Here is a 16,293-nt window from a genome sequence, read left to right on the forward strand (position 1 = left end):
TGCACTTGGAGTTATGATTCTTAAATGTATGAGTCATTTAATATATTGTTGAATTTGAAAAGCTAAGATTTTAATTGAGAATTTTGTGTCTACATTAATCAGAGATACTAGCCTGTTATTTTCTTCTTCTTCTTCTTTTTTTGTGGTATTCTTGTTTCCCTGTGGTATCAGAATAACGTTGGTCTTATAAAATGTGCTTGGGAGCATTTCTTCTTAATTTTTGAAAGTGTTGGAGAAAAATTAGGTATTAGTTTGTTAGTACTCACTAATGAAACCATTTTGGTCCTGGGCTTTTCTTTTTTGAAAGATATTTTGATTACTGTTTCAAATTCCTTGCTTAGCCTATCTGGTCTATTCAAGTTTTCTAGTTTTTTTTCCTGATTCATTCTGGATAGGTTGTATGTTGACTATCTGACTATTCCATTTTTCCACTTTATTTGAATAAAGTTGTTCAAAGTAGTTTCTTGATTTTATTTGAGATGGCTGTTACAAATTCTCTTCCTTTCTAATTTGATTTATTGGAATATTCTCCCTTTTTTTTCTTAGTGAATCTAACTTGAACTTCTTAAATCTGTTTTTCTGATTAAAACCTGTCTGAGTCACTTTTACCCTGTAAAATGTTTTTATCCAGTTGAAAAATTGATTTGAATCTGTTCTATCCAGTACAAACCAACTCGAACATGTCAATACCAGTTATGTTTTGTTTGAACAGGCTTACCCATGGTAAATCTTTTCTTCTGGTGCTGATTGTTCTGATTCACTTTTACATGATTGTAGCCAGTTATCTTCAATTTAGAAACCAATTTGGATCACTTTTGCACAGTACAGCCAGTTTGAGCATGCCCATATTGGTTTCATCTGGTTTGGATTGGGTATGAACATGTTAAATACAGTTTTGTCTGGCTAAAACCATTCTGAAATGCTTTTACCCATTTTAGGCAGGTATTCAGTTTAGAAACATGTTTGAGCAGAATTTGAACTGGGTTTTTAGGTTTCAAACTTGTTTGAGTCTGTCAGAACTGAATTTTTCAGTTCTGAAATGGTTTGAACATGCTTAATCCTATTTTGTCTGCTTAAAACAGATCTGATTACCTTGTGATGTCATACTCTTTAGTTTTCATGTTATGATATGATTCTTGTCTGCCCAATTTGCCATTTGAAGTGTCTCATTATTATTTTAATGTCTGCAGCAGTAACTTAAAAGGTTGAACAACTTCACTTTCCTTACAGTGGTACTTTATTTTTGTTTGATCCCCCCCCCATAGAGCATAATAATTAATGTTTATTGAGAAATTACTGTTCAAAACACTGCTTTACATTTTAAGTATATATATATATATATATATATATATATATATATATACTTATATATATATACACATACACACACACATATATATAAAAAACACATCATTGTTCATTTTTTGTACAATGTTTGATTTCTCCTCTCAAATGTAGTCCCCATAAAATTCCTGACACTAAATTACCTATGAACCATCACCATAGTCTCTTGTTTTCTTCCCTTCTCTGTCTTAACCCCTTCCCTTTCCCCTCCCCTGCTGAATGTTTCCAATTTATAGTTGCCTACTAGTTTTGTCTTCTTTTTTTTCCTCATCACTTATTTGGTTTCCCTATCTTCCTCCTATAAATGAAACCATCCAATATTTTTCTTTCTTTCTGACTTAATTCTCTGAGCATAATCCCTTCCAGCTCCATCCATGTTGCTGCAAATGGCAAGAGTTTATCTTTTTGATTGCTGAATAGTATTCCATTATATACACCTACTGTTTGATTTTTTTTTTTGACCTTTACTTTCTTACATATGTTTCTCTGTTATTTAGATACCAAGGTTGGGGAGGGACCTAGACATAAAAGAGTTGGAATATTTGTGGCACCATCAATATTCCTCCTTTCCAGTGTTTTAAATAAAAGACTTGGCAGTGCTCTAGGTATACCTCCCATTATAAGTACCAGTCCTAGAGGGTGATGAAGGGACAGTGCAGAACAGAGTGCTTGTTCTGCACTTATCTTTGCTGGGAACCTTGACTGTATGGAGTACCTAATCTCCACAAGGCTTTTCCTTATTCGATGTGTACCTCCACACAGCCTCCACTCTGCTCTCCCCAAGGCCTCTGACTGAGCTGACAACCCTGACTCTAGAGTCCCTTGCTGTAGATGACAACTCCATGCTCCTCTTTGCACCAATTTATTTTTGATGAAGCATGAATCTCAGTGTCACTTCTGCTGAAGTCTGCACTGTCCCAAAGGCTGCTGAAGCCCCACTTTTAGTTACAGGACTATATTTCTGTGTAGTTTCCTCTGACTTGCTGCTCCAAGAGATATCACTAGTGGAGACTAGGCCCTAACATTGCCACTACTGGGGTTCTGCTGTATCTCTGCTCTTGCTGGAGCCTGCTGTTCTGCTTTCTGGGGTTCCCATCCACTGGACTCTGCTGCCAGTGTGTACTCTAGTCATTATTTTTCCTCCAGGCATTATTGAATTTTTTTTATTGCTGCAACTAAGCTGTGAGACTATGGAGGAGGTAATTCTGGCACCTTTACCCTGCTGCTATCTTTGAATCTGATCCACCATCTTGAAAGGGTAACAAGTGAACAGTGACCTATGCAAAACTGAAGTTTCCTTTTAGGGTAGGAGTTGCCTAGAATTGGCCTTCAAACCATTCACGTTCAGAAATTCACAGTCAGGACCTGGTACAGGTGGTGGGAAGGCAGTGTAATTAAGTCCTGTCCCAGGAACAACCTCTCTACATATAGAAAAAGCATCACCAGGAGCCTGCTGGAAATTCAGAATCTAGGGTCCTAGCCCAGATCTTTTGACTAGGGGTCTTAATATGAATGTGATTGTTGGGTGATTTGTAGGTGTGTAAAATTTGAGAAACCCAGATTCAGGAGGTAAGTACCTGTTCTGTAACTGAGTTATCATGTTTAGTTATTATGTGCTTCTTTTATTTTGGCCTAAATATTTTTCTGTTCATACCATCATCTAGGTAATCTGATACTCTGGACATAGAACTAGTTAAAATGTATTTTCTTTGTTCATCATCAAACATTCATTGAACCTATGTGCTCAGGAGAACAAGAGTTCCTCATCTAAAGAAACCTCATGCTAGTGGGGTAAATAGATTTAAAGGGACATGAATATGGTATATGAACTATGGTAAATCTGTGAACAGGGCACTATGTGAGCAAAGAGGAAGGTCATTTAACGAGAGATTGCTAGGGACCAGCCCCAACAAACAGCAGCTTTGGGGCCCCCTAACTTTTTAGGAATGTGCCCCCACAATCTCGGACCTTGTCAGACAGCATGCATTAGCTGGCCCATACCAAGAGATCTGGAAAGACTTCCTGTTATATGAGAGTAAGGTAAAGAAATTTCCAGCAAGGTCAGTAGGGAAAGATGGTGATAACTTACTGTACTTTTGAAATTTTGGCATTATCTCATTTTTCTCTTAAGTTTAAGCTATTTATTACTTATCACTTTGAATCTCCTCTTTGATATACTTATAGAATGCTTTTTTTCTAAAGACCGAAACAAATTTACAAAAGATTTATTTATATGTATATATTTTACATCATTTTTGTACAATGTTTAATTTCTCCTCCAGGTATAGTTCCTGTAGAATTTCTACCATCAAGTTACCCATGAACCATCAGCATAGTATCTTGTGTTCTTCCTGATCCTGTTTTAATCCCTCTATTTTCCCCTCCCCTGATTTATCGTTTTCTTTTTTTAAAGATTTATTTATTTATGCATACAAGAATTGAAGTACAGGCCAGAGGTTTGGGGGGTGAGAGGATTCACCAGAGACTGTGGGGAGTAGAACAGGCAGATTGACTGAAAGACACTGCTGAGGGGACAAGAGGGTGGGTCACCCCCCCTGCCAGCTGTGAATCAAATTCGTGCTGCAGAGGCTGAGGATCACTTCATTGTGTTGTTCTTCAACCCGTTGTGCAAGAGGGAAGGCCCTCTTGCTAGTTTTTGTCTTTTTATTTTCTTGATCCCTTGTTTGGGTCCCCTAAATTTCTCCTACAAGTGAAACCATCTAATATTTTTCCTTTTTCCTTCTGACTTACTACACTGAGCACAATCCCTTTCAGCCATGTTGCTGTGAATGACATGAATTTATCTTTCTGATTGCTGAATAGCATTCCATTGTGTATATCTACCACACCTTCTTGATCCATTCACCTGTTTTGGGGGAATTTAGAGTATTTCCATATCTTAGCTATTGTAAATAGTGCTGCAATAAACATAGAAGTGCAGTTTTTCTTTCAAATTAATGCAAAACATAACTATTAACTGCCTCATTCTGTTCTTCCCTTGACCTTATGATTTCACTAAGTGGCATCACTAAGCAGGCAGTTGCATGAATCCCACACAGAGGAGAGACCTCAAATTTCTCCTCATTTTTCACTTACAGACAACCACCAGTTACTTTTCCTTCAAAATTTATGCAATAGTCGTCGCATCTATTCATTTGCAGTGCTATTAGTGTAGTTCAGCCACATTATAAAACCCAGCTTCTGCAATACCTGCCTAGTTAGGCTCACTGCTTCCCTGTACTAGCTTTTCTACAGTGCATTCTTTACATAGCAGTAAAAGAATCTTAAAATTATTGATGACAGTATATTGATTTCCTGTGTAAAACCTCTTATGACCTCCCATTGAATTAAAATCTAAACTCTTTACCTTGATTTTCCAGGTTTGATTTGTTCCCTGCTGTGCTTTCTTCTTGCTTGCTGTTCCACAGTCACATAGATATTTTTCTTCCTTCTAAACATGTTCAGTTTATTTTCCATATAGTAGTTTTGCACATGCTATTCCTTCTGCTCAAGACACAGGCCCCTACTCTTTTATGATGACAGAATCAGCTCCACTTAAAGTCCCTTGTATAACAAGCTACCAACAACTGCCATATTCCAGTCTAGTCAATTTAAATTGTAAAGACTTTATAGCACTTTCATTATCTTAAGCTTCCTGATGTGTTGTTTATGTATTCAATGTCTATTTACTGATCTCTGCTCTTGATCAGTTGGGCCATAAGTATCTAGAATGAGTAGGTCCGTGAGTTTGGGTTCAATATCTTCCTCATCTCCTCTCCATTCTTGTTCATTTCATTATACTGAGAAGCCTCTTTAATTTCATCTTAATTCTAAGTTCTAAATGCTAGCTCAGGGCATACTCCATGGAGTTCACTTTCATTTCCCTTTCAGCAATGGGGTATCATTCAGTTCTTGGATTCGTCCTTGAGCACACTCATGTTATTGTTTGAGATTCCTCAACACTCACTGTTAATGTGTCAAGGATTGGGTACATATTACAAATTAATAAATGCTTTCTTATTGTTTTAGACTTCTGAATTAATACCTTTATTCTTTGTTGATTTTTGATATCCTAGAATAAACAAATTGCTTCTCTTTCATTCTAGAAGTCCTTCTTATTTGATAAAAGGCCACTCAGTGCTGAGATTAATGCTTTTAAGCAAGAGGAGTATTCCCAAAGTCTCCTGAGACAAATGGATAACAGACGAGAAAAGGCAATAAAGCAGAGACAAAACAAAGAATTAATGGACCGCCTAGAACAAGTGCAGCTCACAGAGGAGTAAGTCCTCTTAAACATGTTCTGAAAAATGGGTTTGGAATTTTCATGTGAAACATATTTTTCTGTGACATTGAATCAGTGTTAGCAATTTCATTAACATCTCAGATGAATCAACTGAGCAAAATAATCCAGATGGCAGCCAGTACAGCATTTCATTGAAGAATGGAAGTCTTCATCGTCATAATTATTTAATGACTGCCCATCTGTAATTTCTGTAATTATAGAATACTATTTTGTATTGTTTTGTGACCACTCATATTGGTAGGTGGAGGAAAGGTCTTGTCTTGAATAAGCATCATTCCCAGCTGAGATATATTATAAATGTGTGGAGGTGTCCCATGGAGATCAATGAATGCATGGGGGGGGGCAGAAGAATTGGAGCCAGGGACTAAAAGCCATGTAAAAACCCTTTCTCTCTGTCCATATGCACAGCTCTTAGACAACATTGTTATTATTACAGTTGAAACTTGGATGAATGTTAGTCTTAATTCTGAATTTTCAAGAAAGAATGATTGATTATAATAGTTTTACACATGCTGTTCCTTCTGTCAAAGACACAAGCCCTTACTGTTTTCTGATGATAAAACCATCTCTGTCAAAGTGCCTTTTATAATAATATAAACTCAACCCTGTTCCAGCCCAGTCAATTTCTGTCATAAGGGTTGGATCCTGCTTGGGTCATCTCAAGCCTGAGGCAGAGTCAGGGTCACAGAGTTCAAACATGCCTAAATGGGTCACACTTCTGCTACTGAGCTATTGTAGTGTGAGATTCCTATTTGTTGTAAATAATCTAGCTTCTGTAGCCAAAATATTTTATTTCTATGGAATATAAATGTTCTATTAAATTCATTTATAGATCCTGTGGGTTCACTGGGAATTATACATAACAGAATCATAATTTATTATAGGAAATAGCACTATATTTTCTTAAAGCACAAGGGGAGGAGTACCTTGTCTTATTAGTAGTGAGTTTGGGCAATGTGCTTAAACCTGTTCAAACACATTGCCTACAAGTTTATTCATTTGAATTACTCTTTTATCATTAAAATGTAAGTCCCCAAAAGGAAATGCCACTTTTACCAAGCTTTCATTCCCATTAATACTTATCAAATATATTTATATTGCTCTCTGTTACTAAAGACAGTATAACACACTGTGTTCCTACTTCTTTTATTCTTAATTGCCAGACTCGCTGCACAAAGAGCCAGATATATAAAAGATAAGATGGAAGAAAGACTGTGTTATAAGAGAGCTTTGGATACACAGGTAAAAGAACAATTATTATTTTAAATATTATGCAGTGCTGCAATAACATGGTAATATTTCTAAATTGTAATTGTAAATGCCAAATTGTAAATGCATTTATGTGTTATTTATCTGGTTGTTTTTGAACCTCTTGTTAACTCCTCCACAACGCTGCAGTATTGTGCATAAAGTGTATTCTTTGGAAAAATCATAGTTTTCACTATTTGTATGTCTAGGTAAAGAACAAACCCCCTCAGCTGCCTGTGTTTGAATCAGACTCCTCTGAACCTATCTTTGGTAAGAATGAGAGCGATCTGATGGCAGAAAAGCGAAAGCGGGAACAGGAATACATGAGGCACCAGATGGAGACAGCCACAGGTCGCAAGAGGAAAGTCATCCTCCACCAACTGATAAACCAAAAACAGGACTTGCAGATGCTTCAGAAAACACACAAAGAGTAAGAGACCATGGGTATTTCTTCCCCTGCCCTCCCATTTCCACTCTTTCATTTTCTTTCTCTTTCTCAGCAGAGAAATAATTACAGTAAATACCTCAAGGAGTCATTATGTATAAGACAATGTTTGAAACTCATTACATGCTTCATTATGTCTCATTTTTAAATTAAAAAAAATCAAATTCTCCACCTAACAAAGAATTCAAAAAGGCCATAATGAAAACAATTAAAGAGTTAAGAGAAAATGCAGAAAGAGATAAGAATATGATCAATGAACTGAGACAGGAAGTGAAGGAACTAGAGGTATCCAGAGATTAGCGGTGGAACTCAAGAATTTAGGGAAAAGACATGAAAATAGAAGGGAAGAAGTGGAAGAATGAATCAATACTCTCAAAGATACAGACACTAAAAAGAACCAAAAAAGAAAGAGATAAGAGGTACGAGTAGAAAAGAATGAAGAAACACTTTAAAGGACTATCTGATACCATGAAGAAAGGAAATATAAGAGTCATAGGAATCCCAGAAAGTGAGGGAAGAGACAAAGGAACTAAAAAAAAAACTATTCAAGGAGGTAATTGAAGAGAACTTCACGAACATGAAGATGGAAATGAAAACAGATATACAGGAAGCCTAGAAGAACACCAAATTACCACAATGAAAGGAAAACTATGGTGAGAAGAAAAATAGTAACATTTCTAAAGATCCAAGGCAAGTAAAAAAATAATGAAACTGATGAAGTTAAAGAAACAGATGACCTATAAAGGATAACCTACTAGGCTGACATCAAACTTGGCTGAGGATACACTACAGGCAAGAAGACAGTGGAGTGACATATTCAACAAACTGAAAGCCAACAAATTCGAACCAAGGATGCTCTACACCACAAAGCTCTCCTTCTTCTATGAAGGAAAACCTAAAACCTTCTCAGATACACACAGTCTTTAGAAGCTCATTACTACTAAACCCCCACTCCAAAAAAATATTACAAGAAACCTTAAAATCAAAACCAACAGAGGAATAAATAGGAAGAACAATAAGATAAGGAATAGAATAACAAAAAGGCAAATGAAATGGCTAATGCAGATGCCAGTGTATCAATATTAACTCTCAATGTAAATGGAATAAACTCATCAATAAAAAGATACAGAGTAGCAGGTTGGTTAAAATAACAGAACCCTGGCCCTCCCGCTAAAGCCTGTTCTGCTCCTCACTCTGTCTCTGGTGAATCCTCTCACTGCCTTTGCACCTCTGGCCTGTACCCCAGTTCTGTATGAATAAATAAATAAATCTTTAAAAAAAATAAAATCATATAGAAATGAAATAGAAGTTAAGAAAACAATACAAAAGACCAGTAAAACCAAAAGTTGGTTCTTTGAAAAAAAAAAAAAAAAAAAAAAAAAGACAAACCTCTAGCCAGGTTCATGAAGTAAAAAAAAAGCAGGAGAAGAAAGCACAAATAAATAGGATCAGAAATGAAAGAGGAGAAATTACAACAAAGCAGAATCCAAATAATCATCAGAGATGAACAGTTAGTTACATGCAAACAAATTTGACAATCTAGAAGAGATGGACAAATTCCTAGAATGAGACAGTCATCCAATGCTAGCTGAAGCAGAAATAGAACACCTAAACAGACCAATTACAAGCAGTGAAATTGAAATAATCAAAACCCTCCTCAAAAACAAAAGCAGAGGACCAGATGACTTTACTGATGAATTCTACCAAATATTCAGAAATGAACTAGTGCCTATTCTACACAAACTCTTTCAAGAAATTGAGAAGGAAGAAATACAATCAAATACATTTTATGAAGTCAACATTACACTAATACCAAAACCAAAGACAACACAAAAAACAAAAATTATAGGCCAATCTCTCTAATGAACACTGATGCAAAAACCCTCAAAAAATTCTATGCAGAAGGCTCCAACAGTGATCAAAAAGATAATTCACCATGACCAAATAGGATTTATTCCAGGGACACAAGGATGGTTGAATATCTGAAAATCAGTTAATGTACTCCAACACATGAACAAAAGGAAAAATAAAAATCATATGTCAGTAGATGTGATAAAGCATTTGACAAAGTTCGATAACCATTTATGATGAAGGCCCTCAAAATTCTTGGGATAAAAGGAACATAACATATTAAAGGCCATATACAACAAACTCATAGCCAATGTCATCTTAATGGTGAAAAGCTGAAAGCCTTAAGATCTGGAACAAGATAAGGTTGTCCATTCTCAACACATTTTTTTTTTTTAAGATTTATTTATTTATTCATATAGAACTGGGGTACAGGCCAGAGATGTGGAGGGTGAGAGGATTCACCAGAGACAGAGCGGGGAGCAGAACAGGCAGATCAACGAAATACACTGCTGAGGGGAGCAGCGGGCAGGTCAGGAGAGGTCTGCCTCGCCATGTGAATCTCCTCCATGGCAGGCGGGGATCGAACTCATGTGGAAGTGGCTTAAGCTTCTTAGTGCTGTGCTTTTACCTGCTGTGCCACCAGGGAGGGCCCATTCTCAACACTTTTTAATATAGTACTCAAAATCCTAGCCAGAGTAATAAAACAAGAGAAAGACATACAAGGGATCCAAATAGGGAAAGAAGTAAAACTATCACTGTTTGCAGATGACATAATATGCATAGAAAACCACAAAAACTCTACAGAAAAACTAATGCAAGCAATCAGTTTAGCAAAGAAGCAGGATACAAAATCAACACACAAAAATCTGTAAATCAAATGATCAATCTGAAGAAGATATTAAGGGAGCTATCCCTTTTATAACTGAAACAAATTAAAAAACTTAAATATCTGTGAATAAATCTAACAAAGGAAAAGGGCTTACACAAAGAATATTATAAAACTTTGTCAAAAAAACTAGAAGACGACATAAAGAAATGGAAAGAGATCTCCTGCTCATGGATTGTAATAATTAATATTGTCTAAATGGCCATCCTACCAAAAACAATGTACAGATTCATTGCTATTCCAATAAAAATTTCAATGACATTCTTCAGAGAACACATACTGACAAAATTCATATGGAACCACAAAAATCCTTGAATAGCTAAAGCTCCCCTGATCAAAAAGAAGGAAAATGGAGGTTTCAGACTCTCAGGCTTCAAACTAGACTAACAAGCCATAATAATTAAAACTGTATGGTAAATGGAACAAAAGCAGACAGTAAACCAATGGAAATGAAATGAAAACACAGAAATTCACATATTTATGGATAAGGGTGCAAAGAATATGCACTGTAACAAGGACAGTTTGTTCAATAAATGGTACTTGGAAAACTGGGCTGCTACATACAAACACCTGAAGTTAGACTATTACCTCCTACCATAAACAAAAATCAACTCAAAATGTATAAAAGACTTGGACATAAGACTTGCAACCATAAAATATATAGAAGAAAATATTGGCAAAACTCTGCATGACATCATGACATACATCTCAGTAATATCTTTAAAGACACTTCACCTTTCTGTTACCCCTTTATGTATGTGTGTGTGTGTATATGTGTGTGTGTGTGTGTGTGTGTGTGTGTATACACACAATCCCTGTGTAGTAGAACTTATTAAAGGAGTTCCCTATACTTGCACTCTCCATTTGAATGGCAATGAATACCAGAAATGTGCTGTTGCAGTCAAATAGACCCAGATAAGTAACATCACCCCTTTTCTCATCTTGCACTAAACTCACTGTCTTCAAAGATTCATTCACATAATAAGCAATATGATAATTGGTGGCATAAGGCAGTGTGTAGGTGGCAGGGTGGGAAGAGGACTTTATACCATATTAAGCAAATACTTTAGCATCAGATATGACATTTCTTAAAATGCCTGTTTAATGATCCCACTAAAGTGAAAATTTGAAATTAGTTTTTAATTGAGCTAATATTAGATACTCTTATAAGATAATACCACTGCAGTGCACCCATCACCAAATCACCTATATTCGACTACCATAGACCATTGTGCTTCCTTCCCTTTAACAAACAAATTTGTTAATTTTTAAAAAATTTTGGAAGACCCAGTCTTTCTTTAACTGATTTTTGAGCATTCTTTTTCTATGTATTTATTTCTGCTCTAATTTTTATTTGTTGTTGTTTTATATAGTTATGTTATTTATATTTATGTGTAAATATGTTATATATTAATTACAAATATTGTTTAATGGGATTTTTCTTGGTTTTTAAAGAAAATATGGAATTAGTGTATTGCCTATATACTTCCTTCTTAGTATTACTTTTAGAGTATTCTTAGGAGCTAGTAGCTTATCTACCCATTTTCTTTTTTGATTTTAGTGTTGACCCAAAACTTAATACATTCCATAGAGTCTCCACATGTTTTGGTTTATGCTAAGCTACTTTTGTAGTTAATTTCTAGCTTCATATCTGTTATGAAAGGATTGTTGATATTCTTTTAAAAAAGATTTATTTTTTTATGCATACAGAACTGGGGTACAGGCCAGAGGTGCAGGGGTGGTGAGAGGATTCACCAGAGTGGGGAGCAGAATAGGAGGATTGAGGAAGTACATTGCTGAGGGAAGCAGCAGGTGAGACAGGAGAGGTCTGTGGCACCACATGGATCACGCCCAGGACCACAATTCAAACTCACACTTGCAGTGCTGTGTCCTAACCCATGGCGCCACTAAGGCGGGCCCTGACATGACTTCTATTTTCATATATTTTGTTTTCCAGCATGTGATCTATTTGTGGGAATGAATGTTCCCATGTGCACTTGAGAAGAATGTGAACTCATTTCTGTTGGGATAGAAAGCCCTGCATATTTCTATTAAATCCATCTAGTCCTATACTTTTTTTATTTCTTGGTTGACTTTCTGTCTAGATGATCTGTCCCTTTGTGTGTGTGATGTGTAGAGATCTTTGACAATAACTGTGTTTTTATAAAGTCAGTTATTTTAAGCCTGTTAATAGTTGCTTGTGTGGTGTGTATGCTTGTGTATGTGCTCCTGTCCTAAGTCTATAAATAATAATGACAGCTATACCATCTTGATGAAGTCTTGTCTTGATCACTGTATGTGTTCATCTTTGTTCTTTCTGAGTTACTGGCTTAAAGTACTTTGGTTTAAACTTTCACTTGAAGTTTGTATTTAGGTTGTCTTTAGGTTTTTTTGTTTTTGTTTTTTAAGATTTATTTATTTATTCGTACAGAACTGGGGTACAGGCCAGAGATGTGGAGGGTGAGAGGATTCACCAGAGACAGAGCGGGAAGCAGAACAGAGAGATCAACGAATTTACACTGCTGAGGGGAGCAGCGGGCGGGTCAAGAGAGGTCTGCCTCGCCATGTGGTCGCCTCCGGGGCAGGCGGCAGGCGGGGATCGAACTCATGTGGAAGTGGCTTTAGTTTCTTAGTTCAGTGCTTTAACCCGCTGCGCCACCAGGGAGGGCCAGGTTGTCTTTAGGTTTTAAATGAGTTTCTTGTAAGCAAAATATAGATGGTTGAACTTTTAACCCATATATCATTCTGTGCCTTCTAATTGGTGAGCTCAGATTATTCACATTTAGGGTGATGACTAATACATGTGGGCTATTTACTGTTACCTCTTTTGTTGTTATTTTTACAGTGTCTTTTTCTACCTTCTGGAGTACCTACTTCATTTCCTTTTCTAATTAAATTGATATTTTCATAGAATTCCTACATTTTTCTAAACCTTCCTTTTCCATATGGTTTGTTGTATATTTGAGATTTCTAGGACTGAAATTCTCTATTCTGTCATATTAATTCTGAAGCACAACTGGCAGCTGTCAATGTTGGGTGGCATGGGGCACACAGTCCAGGTCAGGTGCCCCCTCAAAGCCACTTGAGTCCTGTAGCTCATGCCCTGAAGTGTCATTCCAACTTAGGATATGTATGCCACAGTGAGCACTTCTGTTTATACTAGATAAATTCTCTGAAGTGGTAGTTCTGGATCAAGATCATAGCAAATTTTAAATATTAATAGAGTCTGAGATTGTATTTTCTTAAAAGGTACAGCAGTTTGATTTTCCAGCAGTCTTAAGAGAATGCTAGTTGTTTTACTTTCTGGCTCTTAAAATGATATTTTAAATCTGTCCTAAAAAAATAACATAATAATGACCAAACAAGCTTATAAGAGATGCTCAGTGTCACTAATTATTAGGGAAATTGTTTATTTGTGCATACAGAACTGGGATGTAAGCCAGAGGTGTGAGGCAGTGAGGCAAAGAGGGCAGAAAGAGTGAAATACACTGCTGAGGGGAGCAGTGGTTGGGTCAGGAGAGGTCTGCTGCCATGTGGGTCACCTCCCTGGCTGGGGATCCCACTCTTGCACAGAGGCTGCTGATAGCTTTGCAGTGCTGTGCTTTAACCTGTTGTGCCACTAGGGAGGGGCATAAAACTCTTTATAAACAAATTCTTTTTTTATTTTTTTAACACTGTAAACTGTGTTCAGGTGATGCTTATTCAATCACCAATCATCATCCTTTGCACTGTTTGTAGTAGAAGTCACCGTACATTTAACTATATCTGTTAGAACTTGGCTTCTGAACATCCAAGAGATGTTTTAGTGAATATCAACTTCTATAAACTTGAGATATAGTATCTTTTCTAATCCAGTGAATAAAGATGGCAGGGTAGGAAGGTGATATTTAAAATGTAGCTGTGACTGATATCTACCAAGAAGGTGGCAGAGGGAAGATGTTCAGATTTTATCTTAAAATTCCACAGTGAAATTGCAGCAGAACTAAGTAAACAACTCCTCAAAGAAAACAAATAACTACAGTACATACCAGAGCAATGGTCTGACAAATATGGGTCGGAAAAACTTTAATTAAAGAGTGTTTATGCAGTGAAGCAGAAAGTAGTAAAACCCATGAGAGGGAGGAACAGCTGCTCTCTGGAACTCCCTACAGCTGTTGACTCAGAGACACTTGGCTAACGTCAGGGAGTTCATAGATAACACTTAATTGGATAATGGTGTGCACAGAGCTGGCACCCGGTTTAGAGTACACTAATAGAGCAGGTGTGGAAAGTTGTGATTACTGGTTTGAGGTGAAGTTCCCATAGAGAACAGCTGGAACCTAAATTGGTCAGGGGCATCAGGCTGGATCACTGTGTCTCATCAGAGGAGGCTACTACTTATAGCCTGAGGTTGGGATATTCAAAACACCTGCTATATTCCAGGTCTAAAACCAAGGCAACAAATGAACTCTTATCAACCAGAGTTTAAGCACCTGTTAATAAGAGGCGTCAAAACCCTAGATAAGGCTTTGTACAGGGAAATAAAAGAGAAAATAAAACACTCTGGCTGGCTAATGGCTCAGTTGGAATCCACACCCAACACTGCATATAGTGCTCAAACAGTGACTTGACTCAGAAGCTCAAAAGACTCTGTAAGATAGTTGGATCAAGATGCTTACCTACAGGAGAAGTTCACTGTGGATTTCCAGCACACATGCTGGTATACATAGAACAGTAGGAAGTTTGAATCCCTGAAATTCACTGGAGGCAATGCTTTGTGCTCTTATTACAACACTCACTGAACTTAAAAAAAAAAAAAGGATAATATAAAACAGGAACATGACTGAGAAAATATGAGGCAATTTCAATTAGAAGTAGTGAATTTAAAAAATAGTATAACCAACTTAAATATGTAATTGAGCACCTTAATAGTAGATAAAAAAACAAACAATGGAAAGAATTAATGTTCTCAAAAGTATAATGTTGGAGAACACACAAGTAGAGCAAGAAGGGAGATTAAAAGAATGTAGATAGTATAGGGCCCTTTGGGGTAGTCTAAAGGGAAATAGTCTATATCTCTTGAGAGTGACAGAGGGGAAGAGAAAGAGAAAGGATAGAAAATTAAATGAATAATTGCTGAACATCATCTCAATATAGGAAATGAGCCAGATATTGTGATTGAGGTCCAGAGTTCCAACAAAATAATAACAGAGACACACCCCAAGCCAAATTAGAACAAAACTGTTGAAAGTCAATGTCAAAGACAGAATACTAAAAACATCGAGAGAAAAAGGATAATCTCTAAGTGAACACCAAGCAAATTGCTAGCAGACTTGTCAATACAAATGGTGTAAGCAAGAAGTGGGAATATCAGTAGATTTTCAACGTGGAATCTTTAACCTACAAAATCAATATTCAAAGCAACAGAAAGGGTAAGGAGTTTTCTCTGAAAATCAATAACTAAAAGAATTTATCAACACCAAGCTGCACATAAAGGAAATCTTAGAAGAGTTTTTATAAAGTAACAGAACAACAACAACAAAAAAGAGTAGTACACACACAAATTATTTAACTTGGAGGAGAGTGACAATGATATCAGAAAGGACACGTTTGAGACCAGATCTTCCAGTGGGACACACATACATCTTATAGTAACATCAGCAGGACCTTGAGACAAAAACTAATAAAAATAACATAGATATGTAACATGGAACATAAAATGACCTAAAGTATTAAAGACAAACAACAGCAAAAATAACAAAATGGTAATGTCCTATGTGCCTATGTCTCAATAATAATTTTAAATGTAAATTGCTTGAATTCATTAGTCAAAAGGTATAACAGAGGTTGAATGGATTTCAAAGGAAAGTCTACCCTTTTTGGCATTTTAAAGAAACCCATCTTACCAACAAATACAAGCACAGATTTGGAATTAAAGGCTGGAAGACAGTACTACAAATAAATAGAAATTTAAAAAATCAGGAGTAGCTATATTTATATTGATGAAGTTGACTTTTAACCAAAAAGGTGAAAAAATTACCTTAAAGATTAAAAATAGAAATCCCAAACAACCTGCCAGCTCTATTTTTGGGCATGGATTCACAAAATATTAAATGGTCAACACTGTATATTCTACAACATTTAAAGCAACATTATTTATTATAGTTAAGATATAGATGCACCCTAGTTATTTCCAGTAGATGAATAAATTAAAAAGTTGTGATATATAAACATCAT

General features: G+C 36.2%; 1 protein-coding gene across 2 annotated transcripts in view; it reads left to right on the forward strand.

Moving 5' to 3' along the window:
• Positions 1–16,293, forward strand: part of CCDC81 (coiled-coil domain containing 81) — a 39,443-nt gene that overhangs the window by 16,885 nt on the left and 6,265 nt on the right. For both annotated transcript variants that reach the window (XM_004683271.1, XM_004683272.1), the window contains 3 exons: positions 5,451–5,623; positions 6,811–6,889; positions 7,105–7,325. In XM_004683271.1, coding sequence (XP_004683328.1) covers positions 5,451–5,623; positions 6,811–6,889; positions 7,105–7,325 — 473 coding nt within the window. The remainder of the gene's footprint in view (positions 1–5,450; positions 5,624–6,810; positions 6,890–7,104; positions 7,326–16,293) is intronic.

Source organism: Condylura cristata, unplaced genomic scaffold, assembly GCF_000260355.1.
Source record: "Condylura cristata isolate star-nosed mole 26May11 unplaced genomic scaffold, ConCri1.0 scaffold00015, whole genome shotgun sequence".
In the NCBI taxonomy this organism is placed as follows: Eukaryota; Metazoa; Chordata; class Mammalia; order Eulipotyphla; family Talpidae; genus Condylura; species Condylura cristata.